Source organism: Mesoplodon bidens (genome assembly GCF_964165515.1).
Source record: "Mesoplodon bidens genome assembly, chromosome: 13".
NCBI classification, from domain to species: domain Eukaryota; kingdom Metazoa; phylum Chordata; class Mammalia; order Artiodactyla; family Ziphiidae; genus Mesoplodon; species Mesoplodon bidens.
This window is the reverse complement of record NC_138169.1, coordinates 63,429,579-63,452,703: the sequence shown is the minus strand read 5'-3', so window position 1 is coordinate 63,452,703 and position 23,125 is coordinate 63,429,579. Positions and strand designations below refer to the sequence as shown.

The window sequence follows — 23,125 nt, the reverse complement described above, 5'->3', positions numbered from 1 at the left end:
TGAGTCAGGACCAGAACCCAGTATTCCAATTCCCAGGTCAGTGCTGTCCTTTGAACAATCCCATTTTGAACACACCCCAAACCCGCTCATCCATCAAGACTCGGCCTGCCTAATAATACCTCCCCCTCGACACCTCATTTCCTCAGTCACAAACCAACCCTGCCGTCTCTTTCATCAAACCCGTTGTCAAGCCCAAACCCGCCTGCGTCCCAGACCCATCCTTCCCTCACCCCCTGCCTCAAGCCCAGTCCCCGGACTTTGCGCTTGCTCCACTCGGGCAGCGGACTCTGTCACCACAGCAACTGGAGACACTCGAATCGGCCCGCAGCAACAACGGGAGAGGAGCTCCTGGTATTATTTTTTTTTTTGCGGTACGCGGGCCTCTCACTGTCGTGGCCTCTCCCGCTGCGGAGCACAGGCTCCGGACGCGCAGGCTCAGCGGCCATGGCTCACGGGCCCAGCCGCTCCGCGGCACGTGGGGCCCTCCCGGACCGGGGCACGAACCCGCGTTCCATGCAGGCGGACTCTCAACCACTGCGCCAGGGAAGTCCCAATTATTTTTTTGTATATGTTTTCCTTACCGCTTCCCGCGCCTGATGCGTGAATTTGAGAGTCTGGTAAGAAAGCTCCATCAGGACACTGTGCTAGGGACCGAGAGCAGGGAGAACAGGAACCAGTTACTAGGCTGACCAGTACATCCACCGATGGCGGCTCAGGGAAACCTGACGCTTAACCAGCCCGCCCCCTTCAGGATTGGCCAGAGCCTGGACATGCCATCCAATCACTGGGCAAAGATGGATTCTTTACTCATGCCAATCAATGTTAGAATAAATCTGTTAATCCGGAGGTTTTGCACGGCACTGACCAATCGAGAGACAGAAAGGGGATGATTGGCAGGTCTTGGGTCATTTGCAATTGTTTTGTTTCCATGAATTCTGTCTCTAAAGTTTATGCACGGGCTTCCCTGGTGGCGCAGTGGTTGAGAGCCCGCCTGCCGATGCAGGGGACACGGGTTCGTGCCCCTATCCCGGAAGATCCCACATGCCGCGCAGCGGCTGGGCCCGCGAGCCATGGCCGCGGAGCCTGTGTGTCCGGAGCCTGTGCTCCGCAACGGGAGAGGCCACAGCAGTGAGAGGCCCGCGTACAGCAAAAAAAATAAAATAAAATAAAGTTTATGCACCATAGTATTTGTCCTTGATTTCGGCAGTTGTTCAGGCCTTCGTGACCCAATGCTTCTGTTCCCAAGGCTCTATTTTGGCATCCCGTCTTCTCTAGGCCCCCCTCTCCCTCCTGATTAACGAAAAGGTTTGGAAATTCCTTCCTGCTTTACTTTGAAATTGTCTGTACTTGGTCCATGTAGACTGATAGAATCTGATGTGGACTATGGCTGTCAGGGGCTTTCTTGGATGCAACCTGTGCATTAAACTTTTCCTTCCCTCCAATTTCCCCCACATCAGACCTACTCATTAGAAGTGGACAAACATGGACTTTACTTTTTCCTCTGCTTTATTTTCTTCATCTACTAACTACTCTTGTGTCTTCAATGTCTTTCCTTTCAGTCTCTTTTGCTATGAATCTTATTCTAAACCATCTTCTCCTCATTATCTTTGGCTTCCTTCATCCATTCTCCCCTCAGGATAAAAAAATATTCAAGTCTCCTCAATCTAAAAAAAAAAGTTCTCATCTTGTAATTGTTAAACTGAATCACCTCTCTTGCACTCACTTCAAGCTTTCTGGAAGGACTGGCTATCCTCTTCTTCACTTCCTCACCTCCCATTCATTTCTCAACACTTTCTGCCCCTACTCCTTTGAAGCTGTTCTTGTCAAAGTTGCCAATAACTTCCTAAATAGGAAATCCAATTATAGATTATTTTACACTTTACCAAATTTAAACTTGGCACCATTTGAAGTTGTTCACCACTCTCTCATTAGTAATAATAGCTATAATTTATTAAACATTTAAAGTAGGGCACCAGGCAATGTACTATGTGATTTATGTGTTTATCCAATTTACTCCTAACACCCCATGGCAAGTTATTAATACTCCCAATTTACAGTTGTGGAAACAGGCTGAAAGAGCTGAGTTAACTCATTTTAGGTTATCCAACTAGATACAGTTAAGATGCAAACCTAGGTCTCCTGACTGAAGCCAGTGTTCCTTTCCACTACACTCTCTTGCTATTCTTTCTGTCCAGTTTCACCTGTCATTCCCACCCTGACCCAGACACCTCCCCTCATCGCTCACTCCAGCATAAATGAACTGCTTACAATGCTTGTGAACCAGTCCTGAGCAGTTCCTTTTGCTTGAAGGATCATTCCTACCTCATTTGCCTAATTGAAGCCTATTTTGCCTACTAAGAGTCAGCTCCGGAATCACTTCCTAGGACAATTCAGTGGTGTTTATCAGATCACAATACTTACTCCAGGCAGAGCTTAGGTGGAGAGAAGACTAATTCCTGATTCCACTATATATCCTTTTATGCTACACTTAGCACATTCTTTTGTTGACATGACTTTCAAAAAAGTTAAAAATATGGGCTTCCCTGGTGGTGCAGTGGTTGAGAGTCCGCCTGCCGATGCAGGGGACACGGGTTCGTGCCCCGGTCCGGGAGGATCCCACATGCCGCGGAGCGGCTGGGCCCGTGAGCCATGGCCGCTGGGCCTGCACGTCCAGAGCCTGTGCTCCGCAACGGGAGAGGCCATAACAGTGAGAGGCCCGTGTACCGCAAAAAAAAAAAAAGTTAAAAATATAACTCTTTTGATATGAACGGACATAATGTCAAAGGTTTTATCTAACTCACTGAGGGAGCCAGTAAGATGGTAAAGCTCTTTAAACAGAGCATTTTGAGGAACTGGGTATTTATAGGCATTTTGAGAAGAAAGGTTAGGATAAGATTGCTAGCTTAGATACAAAATTATTTAATGTTCTACAGGGCAGTAAAATCTTGACATTTTCTTTTCTAAAGGACATAGAAACATTCCTTTAGTTTTGGCCATTTACATTTAAAATTTAACTAATTTAAATTAAATAAAGTTAAACATTCAGTTCCTCAGTCACACTAGCCACATTTCACATATTTAATTGTCATATGTAGCTAATGGCTAATATATTGGACAACACAGATATAGAACATTTCCATCATCACAAAAAGTCCTTTTGGAAAGCAGGTGGGCCTCTTAAACACTGCTCTAGTATGACATTGAAAGGATATTCTGTACTATCTTTTGACTTATTTCCAAATGTAATATAAGTTTTTCTAAAGAATTTTCTCCACATAACCACTGGCTTTCAAATGTTTCCAACTGAGACACACATTAAGAAATACATTTTTTGTCAACTAATGTTTGACAAGGAAGCCAAGAATACTCAATGGGTAAAGGACAGTCTCTTCAATAAATAGTGCTGGGAAAACTGGACATTCCCATGCAAAAGAATGAAATTGGACCCTTATCTTACACCACTCACAAAAACTAACTTGAAATGGATTAAGGACTTGAATGTAAGACCTGAAACCATAAAAGTCCCAGAAGAAAACCTAGGGAAAAAACTCCTTAACATTGGTCTTGGCAATGATGTTTTTTTTTTCAATATGGCACCAAAAGCACACACGACCAAAGCAAAAATGAACAGGTGGGATTATATCAAACTAAAGGCTTCTGCACAACAAAAGAAATGATTGATAAAAAGAAAAGGCAACCTATGGAATGTAAAATATTTGCCATCTTTCTGATAAGGGGTTAATATACAAAATGTGTAAGGAACTCATACAATACAATAGCAAAAAGCCAAACAATCCAATTTTAAAATGGTCAGAGGACTTGAATAGACGTTTTTCCAAAGAAGACATACAAATGACCAACAAGTACATGGAAAGGTGCTCAACCTCATTAATCATAAGGGAAATGCAAATCAAAATCAGAATGATCTATCATCTCACACCTGTTGGAATGGTTATTATTAAAAATACAAGAGATAAGGATGTGGAGAAAAGGGAACTGCACTCTCGGTGAAACCATAAACTAGTATACCACTATGGAAAATGGTATGGAGGTTTTTTCAAAAAATTAAAAATAGAGCTATCATATGGTATAGCAATTCCACTTCTGGATACATATCCATAGGAAATGAAATCACTATCCTGAAGAGGTATCTGCACACCCATATTCATTGCAGCATTATTTACAATAGCCAAGACATAGAAACAACCTGAGTCCAGATGGTTATAGAAAACATCTTTAAAGGGCTGAAAGAAAACCAAATACTATCAAGTTAAGAGTTCTATACCCAGTGAAAATATTCTCCAGAAATTAAGGTGACTTGGAAAGGGTGACTGCCAGGAGCTGGGAGGTCAGAAAGGAGGCTGTGTAGCCTAGATGAGGGGTCATGGCATGGGGACTATCACAAATGAGACACTCTCAGAGGACATCTTTGGAGGTCACTTGACCCCTGACTTACTCCCAGTGTTAGTTTTCTAGAATAGAGATCTTATCACACTACTACCTACAAAATCCTGTGACCTAGAGCATTGAAATCCCTCATTTTGACATGTACATCACTCCCCAATCTCATCTCACCCTGTTTTGAAACTAGCTTTTTTTTTTCTCTTCTTCAAATATTCTTTTTTTTTTAACATCTTTATTGGAGTATAATTGCTTTACAGTGGTATGTTAGTTTCTGCTTTATAACAAAGTGAATCAGTTATACATATACATATGTTCCCATATCTCTTCCTTCTTGCGTCTCCCTCCCTCCCACCCTCCCTATGCCACCCCTCTAGGTGGTCACAAACCACCTAGCTGATCTCCCTGTGCTATGCGGCTGCTTCCCACTAGCTATCTATTTTACGTTTGGTAGTGTATATATATGTCCATGCCACTCTCTCACTTTGTCACAGCTTACCCTTCCCCCTCCCCATATCCTCAAGTCCATTCTCTAGTAGGTCTGTGTCTTTATTCCCGTCTTGCCCCTAGGTTCTTCGTGACCTTTTTTTTTCCCCCTTTGGTTCCATATATATGTGTTAGCATACGGTATTTGTTTTTCTCTTTCTGACTTACTTCACTCTGTATGACAGACTCTAGGTCCATCCACCTCACTACAAATAACTCAATTTCGTTTCTTTTTATGGCTGAGTAATATTCCATTGTATATATGTGCCACATCTTCTTTATCCATTCATCCGATGATGGACACTTAGCCATGTCCTGGCTATTGTAAATAGAGCTGCAATGAACATTTTGGTACATGACTCTTTTTGAATTATGGTTTTCTCAGGGTATATGCCCAGTAGTGGGATTGCTGGGTCGTACGGTAAAATTAGTTTTAATTAAAGCTACCACTTTAGAAAGAAAACACAAAAGCAGCAGCATGTGTTTTTTCCCTTAAGAGAGGAACCCATTTTTTCTCACTGATATTCTCCAGCTAGATTTGTTGGGCTAGGGCAGGTTCTCTCTATCTCAGCACTGTTGACATTCAGGGCCAGATAGTTCTTTGTTGCGGGGGGCTAACCTGAGCATCATAGGATGTCTAGCAGGTCCCTGGCCTCTACCCACTAGATACCAGCAGCACCCCCAAACTGTGACGACCAAAAATATCACCAGACATTGCCAAATGTCGATTGTCCCCTGGAGGGCAAAATTGCCCCAGTTTAGACCTATCTCTTTTTCTCAAGAAGAAAAAAAAACCCCACTGTCATGTTTATTAAATTTAACATTTCTCCTCATCTAAAGAGAAAGATGTCAAAGAAAAACTAGGGTATATACATAAGCATGCACTTTACCACCACACCCCAACCCAGATAACCTAAAAGAAAAAATAAGGGCAAAGTTCTCTTCAACAATGTATCTTTGCTTCTGGAAGATGTTTCCACGTCCCGTTCCACATCCTCTTTCTCCTGTGGCCAGTTGGGCCTTCAGAATAGCAGTTTTTCACCGGCTGGCCCCGAGCCTTGGTTTTTCTTTTTCATGCTTTTTAACATGGGTGAGTTTTTCAGCATATCTGGCAAGATCAGAAAGCGGATCTTCCTGCCACGGGTGTACACTCCAGGTGAGCTGCCCATCACCTCCGTAGGGGACTGTGATCTTGCACATCTGGCAGTTCCTGTTGTCCTCCACCTCATGAACTTCCCACGATACACGTCGCCGGGTTTGTCTGACATTCACAATGTGGTCCTCAGCCTCGTGTAGGACTTGAACACGCACAGCAATAGACATCTCTGAGGAAGAGCGTGCTGCTTCTGCCTCCCTTTCTTTTGCAACCCCAGGGACGGGTGCGCGAACCACCCGCCCGCGCTGCCAGAACCATTTCAAAAAATGTGTCCATTAATTGCTTCCGATACTATTCATACCTACAGACAAAAGAAAAACTCCCCTCTTTCTAAGGAAATTTTTATTTTCCTCTCCTTTTATAAAACATTCGTTAAATTTCTTATCCTTGAGTTTTAAAACATTGTTTCAATAATCACCAAAGTAGTAAAATTGCATCTGGTGTCCACGTTATTGATGCTTCCAAGTTGTGTCATTTGACGTGTATGAAACAGAGCCAAAGCTTACCTCTTGTTTCTCAAGAGATATTATTTCTTTTTTTTTAAGGCATATTATTTCTAAAATGTTGAAAACCACAGTGCAACTTCAGTTGGAGAAAACTAGTTATTCCACTTGTTCTTTCTCTTAGGGCAAGGATGTTTTATAGGGTGAATTCTGAGTGGGTCTTTTTGTTTGTTTGTTTGTTTGTTTGCGGTACGCGGGCCTCTCACTGTTGTGGCCTCTCCTGTTGTGGAGCACAGGCTCCGGATGCGCAGGCTCAGCGGCCATGGCTCACGGGCCCAGCCACTCCGTGGCATGTGGGATCCTCCCGGACCGGGGCACGAACCCGTGTCCCCTGCATCGGCAGGCGGACTCTCAACCGCTGCGCCACCAGGGAAGCCCCTGAGTGTTTTTTATTCATAAACTTTTTTGTTTTATTGATTATGCTCTTCAAATTGTGCGTGAATCCATCAATGTCTATCCCTTTCTCTTCACTAGCCTCTTCCCATGCAAACACCTTGGAATTCTGTATTCACAGCCTCACTTATGTCAAACCACCTTCCACAGAGCTTCTCTAGGCATGCAGGAATGAGGGAGAGTTTTCAAGAATGACAAGAAAGATACCCGCCTAACTGCAAACCCTCTGACAGTCAACTGTAACTTGTCTCTGAATATATATTGTTAAAACTCCATTTTTTATGTCACCTAAAAAGAATGTATCCTGTCATTCTTTAAAAACTGTCATCTCTGTCAGTAGAAAGAGAAAAAGTTTTAATCATACAGACAGTCTGTGTTGGTATAAATCTCTCTCTGCCAACAGTTGTTGAAACATAAGAATAGAGAGCTTTTACTAGATCTTATCCAAAAACAGAATGAAATCTGGTTTTTACCCTTCACTGTTATCAGTGTCATTTTCTAATTTACCCTAAATGGTATCAGAATGTGTGCCCTGTCTTCCTAACTTTATCTGTGAACAGTCCTCCTGCTGCCATTCCTGCAGCCACATTCAGAGGCACATAGGCCAGGATTGGAATCTTCTCCCATCACTTACTGCTCTGTGATTTAGGAAAGGTATTGGACCTGTTCAAGCCTTGAGTCCTCATCTGTAAAGTGGAAACATTAATACCGTCTCATAGTGAAATGAGACCTTGTGTGGGAAGGACTGCCCTAGTCACGTTTCCCTGATTAAGAGATTGTTAATTTTTGTTGTTGCTGTTGTTGGTTTGTTTCTAAAAGAATGAATAATCAACAAAGAAAGTAACTGTATTAGTTTTAAAAATGAAGGGAGAGGATTTTTCTGGAAGAATAGTCGGGTAACTTTTGTCATTAGCCAATGAAACATTGAACAACAAGGTTCAGAAAGGGTAGATACCAGTGCAGCTTTCAGGACCTCAGCAGCTGTTCCGTTCACTCAAAAATATCCTGCCATTAACATGACTCATCTTCAAACTTCGTTAGCACACACGTCACTCAGGACAAATTTTTGAGAAAAAGAACCTGATTGCTTCCCCCTGGCTAACATATGGGTTTTTCTCAGTCCCCTCTCCTCCAAATCCAATCAGCTGTGGCTAGGAAGGAGGTCCCCATGTCTCAGGTTTGCAGGGCTTCTGAGGAGAACAAGGCTGACATGCACCCCAAAATGTAAGTGGTTCTAGTGCTTGGAAATGCACATAATAAGTGCTTAATGGGTCTTAGCAATTGTTGTCATTGTTGAGAGTGTACCCTGTCATTTTCAGGTTCCATACATTTGATTACATCATTCTTTTAACCACTGAAATGTTATTCCTCCTCTATTTGAATAAAAATGAAATCATTCATTTTTTTCATTCATCCAGAAAATATTTATTTCATGCTTAATATGAGTCAAACAGTTGTTCTTGGCAGTGGGGATACAGTGGAGGACCAAGTCCCTGCCTTCCTGGAACTTATATTCTAGTGGGGGTGGGGACTCTGGGAAGAATTGTACCCATGAATAAATATAATTTGAGGTAGTGAGAAGTGCCACAGTTTGAGGGAATAAGTAATGACAGTGGAGAAAGAATAAAGGCTAAATGTAGGAGACAAAACAGGGCCTGTGGACTGCGGTAAGGAGTTTAATTTTTATTTTTAGAGTGCTGTAAACCTGTTGAAAGATTTTGAATAGGGGATGGTGAGATCAGATTTATATTTACCAAAAATCATTCTGGATGTTACATGGAGAATGATTGTAGTGGAACAAGATAGAAAGCAAGATAGAAAGAGAGGAGGCTACTGTGGTCATCCAGGACAATGGCGGCAGCAGCCGTGAAGTAAAGAATGATCAGATATAGGATGCATTTTGGGTTTTGTTTCACTATGAAATATTTCAAGCATACAAATATAGAGGGTGATAGACTGGTATACCTACCTTCCAATTCTATCATATCTTAACATTGTGCCATATTTGCTTCAGATCTTTTTTTTTTAAGAAGGAAAACTTTACAAATATAGTAGAATCCCCCAGAATAGCCTACAGATCCTATTCCCTTCTTCTCAGAGGTGCCCACTGTCCTGGTTTTGATACTCATCATTCACATGTATGTTTTCTATCACATATGTACATATCCATAAATATACAGCATCGTTTTCCCTTTTTGCAAAATTTACATGAAAGTTGTATAACTTTTTCCAACTTGATTGTTTCATTTGGCATTGTTCTGGGGATTTGTCCATATTCTTATATGAAGCTCTGGCTCTATTCATTTTTTTCTTACTGTATACATAGCATTCTTTTGCAGGAACACACCACAATGCATATATATATCTACCCTATCCTTGATGGACAAGACAAGTTGTTTTTAACTTTTCACTGTTACAAACAGTGATGGAATAAATATTCTTGTACATATCTCCTGGTGCACATGTGCCTGTGTAAGAGTTTCTCTAGGTTAGTACTTCCTAACTTCAGGTCATGCACACAAAGAAAACAATAAAATTTCTGTGGCATGTTAATAAATTGGAGGGGATTCAGGAATATCTATATGGAGCTTGGTGAAAAAGCTCATTATTTTTTCGTATAATTATAAGAAAGAGTGGAATACTAAAGTATTAAGGAAAATATAAAATATTAAATTTGCATAAAACTTCCAAATAAAAAATTTCAGAAGTGTTAGTGAAAAGCTTGAGAGCACTTCTATGGGCAGGTTGAATGTTTGAATTGTCTGTACTTTTTTTTTTTTTTTTGCGGTACGTGGGCCTCTCACTGCTGTGGCCTCTCCTGCCGCGGAGCACAGGCTCCGGACGCGCAGGCTCAGCGGCCATGGCTTACGGGCCCAGCCACTCCGCGGCATGTGGGATCTTCCCAGACCGGGGCACGAACCCGTGTCCCCTGCATCGGCAGGCAGACCCTCAACCACTGGGCCACCAGGGAAGCCTGATCAAGAGATTTTAATGACAAATGTCTTCAAGTTCTTATTGACAAGAGATTTTGCATTTTTGCAATCATTAAAATTATATTTTAAAAGTCAAGTAACCAGTCCTGTTCTATCATTGACAAATATAATTTTGAATTTTTTTGATAAATAAAATAGGTTTTAGATTCTAGTTGTGCAGATAGCACAGAGTTCCTTTCTCTATACCCCAGGTTCCTTGATTATTAACATCTTTTTTTAATTTAATTTTTATTTTACATTGGAGTATAGCTGATTTACAATGTTGTGTTAGTTTCAGGTATACTGCAAAGTGATTCAGTTATACATATACATATATCCATTCTTTTTCAGATTCTTTTCCCATATAGGTTGTTACAGAATATTGAGTAGCGTTTCCTGTGCTATGCAGTAGTTAACATCTTGTATTAATATGGTATATGTGTCACAACTAATGAACAAATATTGAGACATTATTACTAACTAAAATTCATATTTTATTCATATTTCCTTAGTTTTTGCCTAGTGTCCTTTTTTATACCAGAATCTAGCCAGGATACCATATCATATTTAGTTGTTGTGTCTCCTCAGGCTCTTCTTTGCTGTGATATTTCTCTGACTTTCTTTGTTTTTAATGACCTTGACCCTTTTTTTTTTTTTTTTTTTTTTTTTTGCGGTACGTGGGCCTCTCACTGCTGTGGCCTCTCCTGCCGCGGAGCACAGGCTCCAGACGCGCAGGCTCAGCGGCCATGGCTCACGGGCCCAGCCGCTCCGCGGCATGTGGGATCTTCCCAGACCGGGGCACGAGCCCGTGTCCCCTGCATCGGCAGGCAGACTCTCAACTACTGCGCCACAAGGGAAGCCCTCCCTGACACTTTTAAGGAATACTGGTCAGGTGGTTTGTAGAATGCTCCTTGATTGGGATTTCTCTGATACTTTTTCCCATGATTAAACTGGGGTTGTGTGCTTCTTGTTGTTGTTGTTGTTGTTGTTTTTGCGGTATACGGGCCTTTTACTGCTGTGGCCCCTCCCGTTGCGGAGCACAGGCTCCGGACGCGCAGGCTCAGCGGCCATGGCTCACGGGCCCAGCCGCTCCGCGGCATGTGGGATCTTCCCGGACCGGGGCACGAACCCGTGTCCCCTGCATCGGCAGGCGGACTCTCAACCACTGCGCCACCAGGGAAGCCCGGTTGTGTGTTTTTTGAGAGGAAGATCACAGAGGTAAAGTGCCATTCTCATCACATCATATCAAGGGTACATACTATCATCATGGCTTATTATATCTCATCAGAACCTGAGAGATGATAAAACACTGTTTCAAGACAATCTTTGTCATAGAGAGCAAATGAAAATAGACTTGTAGCAGCTTCCAATCCTTTAAAATATGTTGAAATTCGAAAACAAAAAAAATACAAACGACCTGATGTAAAAATGAGTAAAGGACTGAATAGACATTTCTCCAAAGAAGTTATTCTGAAGGCCAATAAGCACATGAAAGGATGTTCAACATCACTAACCATTAGGGAAATGCAAATCAAAACCACAAGGAGATATCATCTGATGCCTATTATGATGGCTACTACTAAAACCCAGAAAATAACAAGTGTTGATGGGGATGTGGAGAAGTTGGAACCCTTGCGCACTGCTGGTGGGAATGTAAAATGGCACAGCTGCTTTGGAAAACAGTATGGCAGTTCCTCAAAAAATAAAAATAGAATTACCATATGATCCAATAATTCCGCTTCTGGGTATATACCCAAAAGAATTGAAAGCAGGATCTAGGAGAGATATTTGTTCACATTAGTCACAATAATCAAAAGGTGGAAGAAACCTGCTATTGACTGAATGTCTGTGTCCCTCAAAAACCCATATGTTGACGCTTAAATCCCCAATGCGATGATATTTGGAGGTGGGGCCTCTGGGCAGTAATTAGATTTAGCTGAGGTCATGAGGGTGGAGGCCCTAGGATTGGCTTAATGCCCTTATAAGAAGATCAAGAAACCAGAGCTCTCTCTCCCCATCATGTAAGGATACAGTTAGAAGGTGGTCATCTGTAAACCAGGAAGTGGATCCTCATCAGACACACTGGCACCTTGATCTTAGATTTCTCAGCCTTCAGAACTGTGAGAAATGTTAGCTATTTAAGTCACACATTCTGTGGTATTTTGTTTTAGTACCCCAGCCTGATTAAGACACAACCTAACTGTCCATGGACAGATAAATGGATAAACAAAATATGGTATATACATACAATGGAATATTATTCAGCCTTAAAAAGGAAGAAAATTTTTTGTCATTTGCTACATCATGGATGAACTTTGAAGACATCAGGCTAAGGGAAATAAGCCAGTCACAAAAAGACACATACTGTATAATTCCATTTATATCAGGTACCTAGAGTAAAGTCATGAAGAAAGCAGAACGGTGATTGCCAGGGTCCAGGGGGAAGAAAAGGATAGGGAGTTATTGTTTAACGAGTATGGAGTTGCAGTTTTCAAGATGAAAAGAATTCAGGAGATGGATGGTGGTGATGGCTGTACAGTAACGTGACTATACTTAATGGCACTGTATTGTACACTTAAAAGTGGTTAAGTTGGTAAAATTTATGTTGTGCATATTTTATCACAATGTTTAAAATTGTTGAGGTTTACTCTATTATGCTCAATTTTGGTAAATATTCCATATGTACCTAAAATAATACATTTTCTGCACATTATTTGTAATCACTGGGTCAAATTTGTTAATTATGCTGTTCCAAAAATCTATATCTTTAATGATTTTCTGTTTGCTTTTTGTTCCAATTACTGAGATAGGTATGGTAAAATGCTTCACTATACTTGTGGATTTTCTCACTGTAGTTCTGTAAGATACATTATTAAGTGCATGTCATTAGGTGCATACAGATTTAAAATTGCTATATTTTACTGGTGAACTTAACTCACTCAGAAAAGTCCCAAGTATGGTATCTCCATCAGGTCTATAAATGTAGACCATTTATAGTTCCTCCTGGTCCAGAGGCAATTTACTAATCAGAGGTCGTTTTTATCATAAAACTCTATCATGTTTCCAGGTGAACAGAGCTAGAAAATTAACTGAGGGTCAAGTTCTTATGTAGAAAGGAAAAGGTGTTGTTAACCCTTTACCTGTAGTGATTTTTTTTATCAGTCTGAAAAATCTCAAACTTTATCTTGTCACATATTGCTACTACCTTATTTTGGTCTTTTGTTCTTTGAGGACTCCAATTAAACATTTGTTAGACTTTTCCAGCATTATCTTCTGTCTCAAATCTATGTCTCTAATATTTTCTTATGCATTTTCCATCTTTTTATTTCCCTGAGCTTCATTCTAAATAGTCTTCTAACTTGTTCTTGTTATTAATTCTCTCTTAAACCATGTGTAATATACATATATACCTATAAACTTATCCATTGAGTTCTTAAACATCTCAATTCTAGAGTTTCTATTAGATTATTTTTTCAAGGTTTGTTTATTTACTTACTTGTGTAAGCTTGTTTTTATTGCAGTCTTTTTCTGATTTTTGATTATGTTTGGTCATTTAATTTGTAAAATTTTATGTAGATTAATTTGAGGTTTGGGCTAATGATATCTTCATCTGGAGAGAATTTTTGTTTGATTCTGCCCAGTGTCTGTGGAGTACCACCCTAGGATCTGTTTATTCAGTATTCTAGGAGTGAGATTTCCTGATTGCTATAAAACCTGAACGCAATTTGTGGAAGTGCTGATTTATTTCTGGTTTATCTTTACCCTACGGGATCTTGTATTAAATATGGGGGGTGTTTATTGGACTTTGCTTCTTCTGTGGCACTAGATTTAGATTTACATCTCTCTTGCCCAGCAATCCTGCAAAAGTCATAGCTCAGTTTATACATTTTACTTTTGGATTGTCAAATGTCTCAGGATAAATGTTCAGTTTAACTGCCTAGAATACTGCCTTCTAAGATTTTGACTGGTTAACTCCTTACATTTGGCACTTGCTTCTGATTTTCTAAATCCAGATTTTTTGGTTGTTCTTAGTTGTTGAGTTGTATCAAATTACCAATTTCTTTAACATATATGCTAGTGTGAAACCATCCTTGCATTACTGGCATAAAATCTGCTTATAAGTTAGATAGGAAAATTAATTTTTGTTTGATTTTGGCATTGAGGCTATAATACCATTTTAAAATGAGTTTCCCTCATTTTAAAATTCTCTCTACAGTATTAGAAATCAGATCATTGGTTATTTCTGGTGGGAGGTTTGACTGGGAAGGGGCAGGAGGGAATTTTCTGGGGTGATGAAAATGTTCTGTATCTTGATAAGCATTTTACAAAACTAACTGAAGTGTTTACTTAAGATAGGAAGATTTACCTATATGTTATTTATACCTTAATAAAAATTGTTCAAATACTAATAACTGTTGAATCTAGTTGGAATGTATACAGATATTCATTGTGTTATGCTTTCAACTTTTGTGTTTAAAAATTCCAGAGTAAAAAATTGGGACTATAAAGGCTAAATTCATTGTTCATTTTCTTTGATACTGTATAGTTTCAGTAAAGGTTAAGGTAAAGTGTAAAGGAGCAAAGAAATGTGATTAAAATAGATGTGTGCTTGGCAAAAGAAGAAAGGTGGCTTGAAACTATCTAGGAGGCTTGAACACGGATATAGGGAAAGAGGAAGAAATCAGTGGAAAGGAAAAGAGAGATGTTGAGATCCAGAGGACTGATGGGTTCAGAGACAGGCAGAGAAAGGATTAACAGGACAGGTGCTTAGAAACTAAACTCAGTATTTCATGCATGGTGCTTTTTATGGGTTGTAAGCTCCTTGGTGGAAGGGCTGTATTGTATTCTATTCATCTTTATTCCCCTGAAGATCCTAGCTCACATTGCCTTCACTTAATGTCTGTTGAACAATGTTAAACTCTACTGAGGTGGAAATCAAGGTCTAAGGAGAATAAGCCAAGATCAGGAATAAGCCAAGCTAAAGTTAATGGTGGAAAGCCAGAATTAGAACCTACTCTAGGTACTGTTCATTCTTTTACTCATTAAACCGGTAAGAGGCCCACAGTTTTCCAAGCATTTGTCAGTCATTATAGTCTAGCGGGTTTAAAAACATTTTTAAGAAAAAAAGTTAAAAGATAATTACTTATATAATAATCACACAAAGACCTACGTAATTACCATGGAAAAATATCAGGAAGGAAATATTCCGATGCTATGAGCAGTCAGAGAGGGATCAGAATTAAAATGGGGGCATGTGGGTTTAGGGAAGGTCTTTCTGAAGAAGTGATACTTAAACTGAGAGCTGAAGGATGAACAGGAGTTAGGCGAAGAGGTGTAGTGGTAAACTATTCTTGGCCCAGGGATCAACATTAGGTGTCTTAAATGGATTCCATCCACCTCTTCAAGGAAATTTGAACCCTGAATTTTTTGACCAGCTTAACTCAGCATCTTCTCATCCTTTGTCAGCAAGTCAGGAGTGCCGTGAAACTTCCATCTTCTCTTCCTCTGACGTTTCATCTTTCCCAGCTATCTTATTTCCCTGACCCCTCGACTTTCTATCAGGGCCCTTCTGGGCGCTCTCCTATTTCACTTCTCCAACTTCCCTCCCCCAACCCTTTCCACTCTGCAGTCCTTGACATTCAGTCGCCCTTCAAAGTCAGAAAGAACCAGCCAGGTTAGTACTGAGGATATTAGCAACCCAAAAAGCTCTCACCAACCTTGCCCCATGAGATCAGAACAATAGCTTATCCAACACCCATATTTAGGCTGTTCCGCCACAACTACTCCGGGGGATGCCTTTATTTGTGGGTGCTCCCTCCGTCCACAGCCACCGTGGGGAAGGGCACTGTAAATGTTCCCGTCACGAGTCCCGGCCATCTCTTCTTCCTCTCCGTCCCTCCCCCCAGCCCAGGCCCTCCTCCAGTCCCGCGGGTAACGCTGCAGTCGCGAGGGCGCTTCAGGGACTGGGGCTGGGCCTCCGCGCCGGGGAGAGGAGGCACCCGCGGGCTGAGGGCTGCACGGCGACCGGGCCGGGCGCCGGAAGGCGTGCGGGAGGTGGGCAGGCGGCGGGAGGGGGCGGGTACTCAGGCGAGGCCTGAGCCGCATGCCTGTAGGACTGGCGGAAGACGCGGGCGGAAAGCGGCTGGCCGAGAGGGCGGGGCGCCGGGGGGCGGGGCCGCGCTCGCCGGGGGCGGAGCTCCGGCGGCGGTCACGTGACGGGCCCGGAGGCAGCGGCGGCGGCGGCGGCCGCGGCGTCTTTAGCGGCTCCCAGTGCAGGATGGTGCTGGAGGCGGCGGCGGCGGCCGTGGTGGCGGCGGTGTCGTTGGCGGCAGCGGGAGGGGGTGCTGTGGTGGCAGCGGCGGCGGCGCCCGCGGGTGGTATAAAATGGCGGATTTCGAGGAGTTGAGGGTAAGCGGGGGCGTGGGAGTGGAGAGCGGAGGCCGCGGGGGAGGGGAGGGGAGGGGAGGCGAGGCGGGGGAGCCGCAACGTCGCCGGCCGCCACCTTCTTGTTTCGCGGGGACAGGTTGGCGGAGCCCCGAGCCCCGGCCCGCGTCCCAACGGGCGCCCGGACGGGCGGGGGAGGGGAGCGAGGCGGCGGAGGAAGCCCGTGCCACCCGGTGGTGGCGGGCCTGGGGACCAGGTGAGCCGGTTCGTGGGTCCCCACACCTGGCGCGGGACGCCGGGGCCGCTCTCGGGAGGGGCTCGTGGGGACCCAACTTCCCCATTTATTTTAAGGGGGGAGGTGGGAAGCAGGATTTGCTTTTCCACCTTCGCGAGGGGTGTACGTGTCTGGCGATTCCTAAGTCTACGGGCTACTCACTTGGTGGGAAGCTGTCTACTGAAACGTGAAGTTGCTTTTAGGAATTCTCTCTCTTCTGTGTATGATGCTACCGCTTAGGTCTGTCACGAGAAAGGCCCCTTCCTCCCACCAGTGCTTCCTCAACATCTTGGGGAGAAGCGTGGTCTTTTGGGAACCCTACCTTCAATGATCGGCCTTAAACCTTGGTATTTTCTTAGTGCCATGGTAAGAACTCCGCAAAGTCCGTGTTGTCATGAGGTTTGTGAACTCCTTTTGCACTTGAAAATTTTCTCTCCCTAGCCTTTCGAACAAGATCATAACTTTATTGTTGTTAACCTTTGTATAGTAGAGGTTTGAAATGCGCTGTGTTGGGGTTAGAACGGAAAAGATATTTTTCCCGTGGGTGATAACCTTCAAAGCCCTCAACTGAGACAAAATTGTGATAAACGAGCCAGATTTTTTTATGGATCGCTGAATTACTGGCGGCATAAATGGGATACTTAAGGACGGAAACGCTGATTTAAAAAAAATAGTCTTTCAAAAAAGGGATGAAGAGGAACTTGAAATTAAGTTAACTGCAATCAGTTTGCACAACCATGGACGTGTTGTTAGCATTACTGTTTCCGAATAAGAATGAAGAGAAATCTGGTAAAAGATTCAGTTTGTATATTTATTATTGTTTTTTGGAGAGGGATGGGATGCGGGGGAGGCATGTTGTCTGGTTACCTGGCTGGTTTGGTGAACATCAGCAAAAGAACGTATTCATGGTTCTGATCTAAAGGTAAATTGTTTCAGTTCGAATAATGCCTGCCATTTTCTCTCTGGCTGTTTCAAAAATTATTTAATTCCCAGTAAAGAGAAAAGTATATTCATGCATTTTATGCCCTATGCTAGTTTATACAGAGAACCGTGATAGTAGGTAAAGGGTGTTCATATTGATCAGTGTAAGGGTGTTAGTGTCAGAGCCTCAGCTGTAGAGGTGATAACACCTGTAGAGCTTTTGAAACAACCAGGCCTGAGCCTCCCCTGTGTAAATTCATGCATTAGGTTTAGGATGGGTTGAGAATACTGAAGTTTGTAGTTATTTATATCTGCAGTATTGTCTTGGGTTTTGTGTAGTAACGGATTATATAACTTTACCTCTTCGAAGATTTTTGTTGTTGTTGATGAAAAGTTTTCCACGGCTTGTGTTAGACTTTTCTGTTGTTTGTCAAAGCTTAATAAAAAGTGAAGAATTTATTTATTGGTATAGGGCAGAAAGGGCAGTCAGTGCTTAGGTTGGAGTGGAATCAGGAACTGGAAAGTGGTTGGAAACCAAGATTCTCTCTTTCTTTGTCTCCCCTCCTTCCCCCGTCCCTCCCCACTCCCTCCATCCTCTGTCTCCATCCCATACCCCTCTCTCTTCCCTCCCATTTTGTTTTGTGGGTCCGCTTCCTCATCTTTTTCTGTAAATCAGCTGTCTTTTCTTCTCCCTGCACTTGCTAGAAGATAGCTCCTCTGCCATAGTTCACGTTAGGAGACTAACTGGGGAGAGTTTTCAGAGGAGGGAAGGGTATGGGCTGTGCAAATGCTGAAAGAGTTATCCACCCCAGTTTTTGCCTTACCTGCTCAGTAGCATCCTCTGCACTTAAAGATGTGCTGTAGCTCTCCCCACTCCCCGTTGCAGATCGTGACGATGATGATGATGGCAGATATCCATTATAAGAAAGTGCTTATTACATGCCTGGCCCTGGTTTAAGCACTTTACATACATACTTATTTAGTTCTCACAACAATTCTGTGGAAAATTGAGGCACAGAGAGGTTGAATAACCTGACCTAGATCACACAGCTCAATACTGGAAGACCTGCGATTTTATTTATTTATTTATTTATTTATTTCCTCGGTACGCGGGCTTCTCACTGTTAAGCCTCTCCCGTTGCGGAGCACAGGCTCCGGGCGCGCAGGCTCAGCGGCCATGGCTCACGGGCCCAGCCGCTCCGCGGCATGTGGGATCCTCCCGGACCGGGGCACGAACCCGTGTCCCCTGCATCGGCAGGCGGACTCTCAACCACTGCGCCACCAGGCAAGCCCAGACCTGGGATTTTTAACCTCGGAGGTCTAGCTTTAGAGTGAATGCTCCTTAGAGTCTAAGCTCTACGGCTCTGTTCAGTTTCCTTTGGGTCCACGTGGCTCTCCTAGCTACCATCCTGCACCTTATGAACTAAATTGAATGATAAACAATACCCTGCTTATATGATATATAATATTGTAGGGAAAACTGGACAGCTGAAGAAAAATCTAATTAGAAAGGAGGAAAAGGGGAAGAAACATCGAGGGTTTTCTAAATGGTCTCTGCTACAGAATATATTCTGAAGTAAATTGAAGGACCAGGAAAAAATCACGGACATTGGTTTGTTGGCTAACTTCCTGGCAGTAGAAGAAATGGCCAGCCGACCTGAATGCCACATATTTGGCTGCTGATAATGCCGCTGAGAGGATTTCCTTTATCTTTGTCCGTTATCATTCAGGGCCACTTCCTAGGAGCCCGTATAACCAGAGCAGGTCACTGCTGGCTAGTGCTGGCGTCTACTGTACTGGAGGCCCGGAATTTGGGGAAAGGTCATCTTCACTGTGCTTCAGTGGCTCCTGTGCCTTTGCTTCGCTCGGGGAAGGGGAGTTATTTGACGAGGGAACTCCTGTAGAACCTTAAGAGGCTGCCTGACAATTTCAGTCTTTGAGACTGTCCTGTGGGCCAGTACCAGAGATCTTGTCCAGTCACAGCAGAATATGGCATCCCCACACGTCGCTGCTTTCAGTTCAAGTGACCAGTGGAATACCAGCACACCTCTCTTCATTTCTTCTGGGAGAGAGGATCAGTGAGGGTCCACTTCTGTTCTAATTATCTGTGGCCAGGAGGTTAGAGTCACATCATACAAACCTGACTCACAAGATCATCCTGATGGGTTGAGGGGAAGGAAGGGTAAGTTCTCTGTGAAGGGAAATTGTGGGCTGTATAGTCGAAGGTGATTATAATAGTGCATCAGGTATTAGAAGCTTTCAAGGTGCTAGAGAAGAAATTATTCCGTTCAGTGGTGGCTTGTTTAAAACATTTATGTTGTTAGGAGTTTGTGAATTAACTAGTTTGTGAATTAACTGATTATTGAATTAACCTGGGACAAGCTCATGCAGTCTGGTGGCCTAGGCCTCTGTCACTGTTGCCCTGCTTTCTTCCTCCAAAATTTTCTCTAGCAGTGCCAAGCACAGTGGTGGAAGAGAGGCGGAGTAGCTGGAGTCTGAAGTCCCTCACCTCTTCTTCAACCAGAGCGGCTTTTCAACCCTTGTCTCCTCCAGTTGCATAATTTCAATACTTCTACTGGTGCAGTCCTTAAAAGGGTCCCTGCTACAGTTTAACCTGCTTAATCCACTCTTCCTTCTTCTCTCAAGTGTGGGAGTGGAGGGGGGATCTACTGTACTAACTTTTTTTTTTAAGGCTCTCTCTCCTGTACTCCTCATCCTCTTTCTCTTGTGCATTGAGAGTTTATTATCTCTGTGCGTGTCAGAGAATGAGAGTCAATGTGTGTGCAGGAATCTAGTGGAAGAGCCAGTGATAGTAACTTTCTTAATAGATACTGGTAAGCCAGACACGGAAGATCTAATAAGAGGCTTAAATAATTCTATACCAGAAGATTTTCTGCCTAGAAGGCTTGAGGGTTTGGTTCCTTACTTGCCATCCTGGTACCTTCGGGTGCTGTTGGGATACAGAGGGAGAATAGGAAGTTAGTGGGGAAGGGGAGTGTTGAAGTTAGAGGTCCTCACCCCTCCAAGCTGCCAACTATTGGGCAAAGGAATAGACTAATACATATGATAGATGCTAACAGAATTCACCGTGTAATTCAAAGCTGTTATTAGTGGATACAACTAAACTTCCAGGAGGACTTCATTTAAGATCACGTCTATGAAAGCACATTCAAAACCAAATATTTAATTTAAAATGAAATAGATAATTTTGTATAGTCAGTAAACCAAGATACTCTTAGCTGTGGTGACATTTTTGTGTTTGTTTGCTCCTTAGGTCTGCACCCTCCCTCTGGTAAACATGAATATCTTTTCTGATAAAGGTGGCATTTTTCTAGCAAATTCTCCAAATGTTTTTTTCTCAGCATTTTTGCCTTCGTTTTTCTGGATTGGATCTTAGCTAGTCTATTAAAAAAATTTTTTTTTTTTGAGATATAATTCTCATACCATAAAATTCAGCTTTTTAAAGCGTGCAATTCTGTGGTTTTAGTCTATTCACAAAGTTATACAACCATCACCACTATTGAATTTCAGAACATTTTCATCACCCCAAAAGAAACCCATGCTCATTAGCAGTCACTCCCTATGCCCTCTTTCCCCCAGCTCTCAGCATCTGCTAATCTACTTTGTCTCTATGGATTTGCCTGCTCTGGACATTTCATAGAAATAAAATCTTACATGTGCCCTTTTGTGTCTGGTTTCTCTCATTTAACATAATCTTTTCAGGTTCATTCTTGTAGATGTATCAGTACTTCATTCTTTTTTATCTTCGAATAATACTCCATTGTATGGAATATACCACATTTTGTTTATCCGTTTATGAATTTATATACATTTGGGTGATTTCTGCTTTTTGACTGGTGTGAATATTTATCTACAAGTGTATAAGTATTGTGTGGACATATGTTTTCGATTGTCTTGGATATATAACTAGGAGTGGAATTGCTGGGTCATGTGGTAACTCTGTTTAAGTTTTTGAGGAACTGCCCAACTCTTTTCCAACTGCTACACCATTTTTCATTCCCACCAGTGGTGTATAAGGGTTCTGCTTTCTCCACATCCTTGTCCCTCGTGGGTGTGAAGTGATATCTCATTGCGGTTTTGGTTTGCATTTTCCTGATGACTAATGATGTTGGGCATCTTTTCATGTGCTTATTGGCCATTTGTATATCTTCTTTGGAGAAATATCTATTCAGACCTTTTGCCCATTTTTTAAATTGGGTTGTTTGCTTTTTTATTACTGTTTATGTTCTTTATATATTCCAGTTAAAGTTCTTAGATATATGGTTTCAAATATTTTCTTCCTTTTTATGGACTATCTTTTCACTTTTTTGATCGTGTACTTTGAAGCACAAATGTTTTAAATTTTATGTTTTTTCTTTTGTTGCTTATGCCTTTGTTGTGAAATCTAAGAAACCATTGCCTTATCCAGTGTCAAAGATTTATTCCTGTTTTCATCTAAGAGCTTATATTTATAGTTTTAACTTTTATATTTAGATTGTTTATCCATTTTGAGGTAATTTTTGTTTATGGTGTGAAGTAGAGATACAGCTTCCTTTGCATGTGGATATCCAGTTTTTGCAGAACTATTTGTTGAAAAGACAGTTCTTTCCCCATTGAGTTTTCTTGACAGCTTGTCTGTTTTTATTCAGGAATCTGAATTTAAGAAATTCACAGTTGAATTGAAGTTGAAGTAAAAGTGATGTGGAATCAATTGGTATCATAGTCCAAACTATCCTCTATGAATGTTCATTTTGAACCCACTAGTAACATGGTCATTTCCCTAGACTTTTTGGGAAAATGGTGTGAAACGAATAAGATTTTTTTTTTTGTGACTTTGCAGAGAACAATATAAACTTAACATAGACATTCGGAGTTCTCCATTTGGTTATTCATACAAGTCAGTAAAAAAGCAGATGTAGATTATGCCACAGAAGGTATGTTTTTTTTGTTTGTTCTTTGGGGTTTTTTTGATATTAGCATTGGAGATGCATGGTTTTCAACTGTACCACCTTAGACAAATTATTTGACCTTCCCCCCCACCCCGATCTGAGAATGGCTTTAATAACATATTTAAAATTTCTTATTCTTTTCTTCATCTTTTTCTTTCTTTCATTCTTTATTTTTAATAAAAATGCAGAAAAATCCAAAAAGAAAAGTAAAAGTTCTTTCTTAAATCTTTATATAACTGCCTTTAATGGGGATTTTTTTCCTTAGTTTTTCTTTTTCTTTTTTTTTTTTAGGTTAATTCCAAAACTCAAAAATAAAGCATGTTTTTCTATGTCTAGATTTTTCTTTCAACTCTATAAACAGTATCTGTTGCTTGACTCTGTAGTAGATAAGAAATTTAGGTCATTTCATTTTCCACCTGCCCTAGCACTTTGATTTCTACCAGTTACATTTTTGTTCCTAATTCTGCTGTTGATTATTTTCATCTTTTTGTAACAGTTACATTTCTTTCTTGACCTATCAGTTTGAGACACTATCTCTTTAGTTCCCAGTCTTAAAGAGGATTTAGCACCCATCTTTTTCCCTTTGTTTCTCCCACCCTCCACCTTTCTTCCCCATTCTAGCCTTAATTTTCTATTGATACTACGTTGTCAAGATTTATAGCATTTATATTGTGGTTTATAACTCT

General features: G+C 41.8%; 2 protein-coding genes across 10 annotated transcripts in view; one reads left to right on the top strand and one right to left on the bottom strand.

The window, feature by feature from the left end:
- The window catches only part of KATNAL2 (katanin catalytic subunit A1 like 2), an 88,177-nt gene extending 87,475 nt beyond the window's left edge, over nucleotides 1–702 (bottom strand). For all 6 annotated transcript variants that reach the window (XR_014017331.1, XM_081252550.1, XM_081252553.1 and 3 more), the window contains exon 1: nucleotides 582–702. Coding sequence is in view for 5 of the 6 variants with exons in the window: in XM_081252550.1 (XP_081108676.1) it covers nucleotides 582–632 (51 nt within the window). In the remaining variant the exon portion in view is untranslated. The remainder of the gene's footprint in view (nucleotides 1–581) is intronic.
- A 15,433-nt stretch (nucleotides 703–16,135) lies between these two features.
- PIAS2 (protein inhibitor of activated STAT 2) overlaps nucleotides 16,136–23,125 on the top strand; it is a 93,371-nt gene continuing 86,381 nt past the window's right edge. For all 4 annotated transcript variants that reach the window (XM_081253024.1, XM_081253022.1, XM_081253023.1 and 1 more), the window contains exon 1: nucleotides 16,136–16,319. Coding sequence is in view for 3 of the 4 variants with exons in the window: in XM_081253022.1 (XP_081109148.1) it covers nucleotides 16,296–16,319 (24 nt within the window). In the remaining variant the exon portion in view is untranslated. The remainder of the gene's footprint in view (nucleotides 16,320–23,125) is intronic.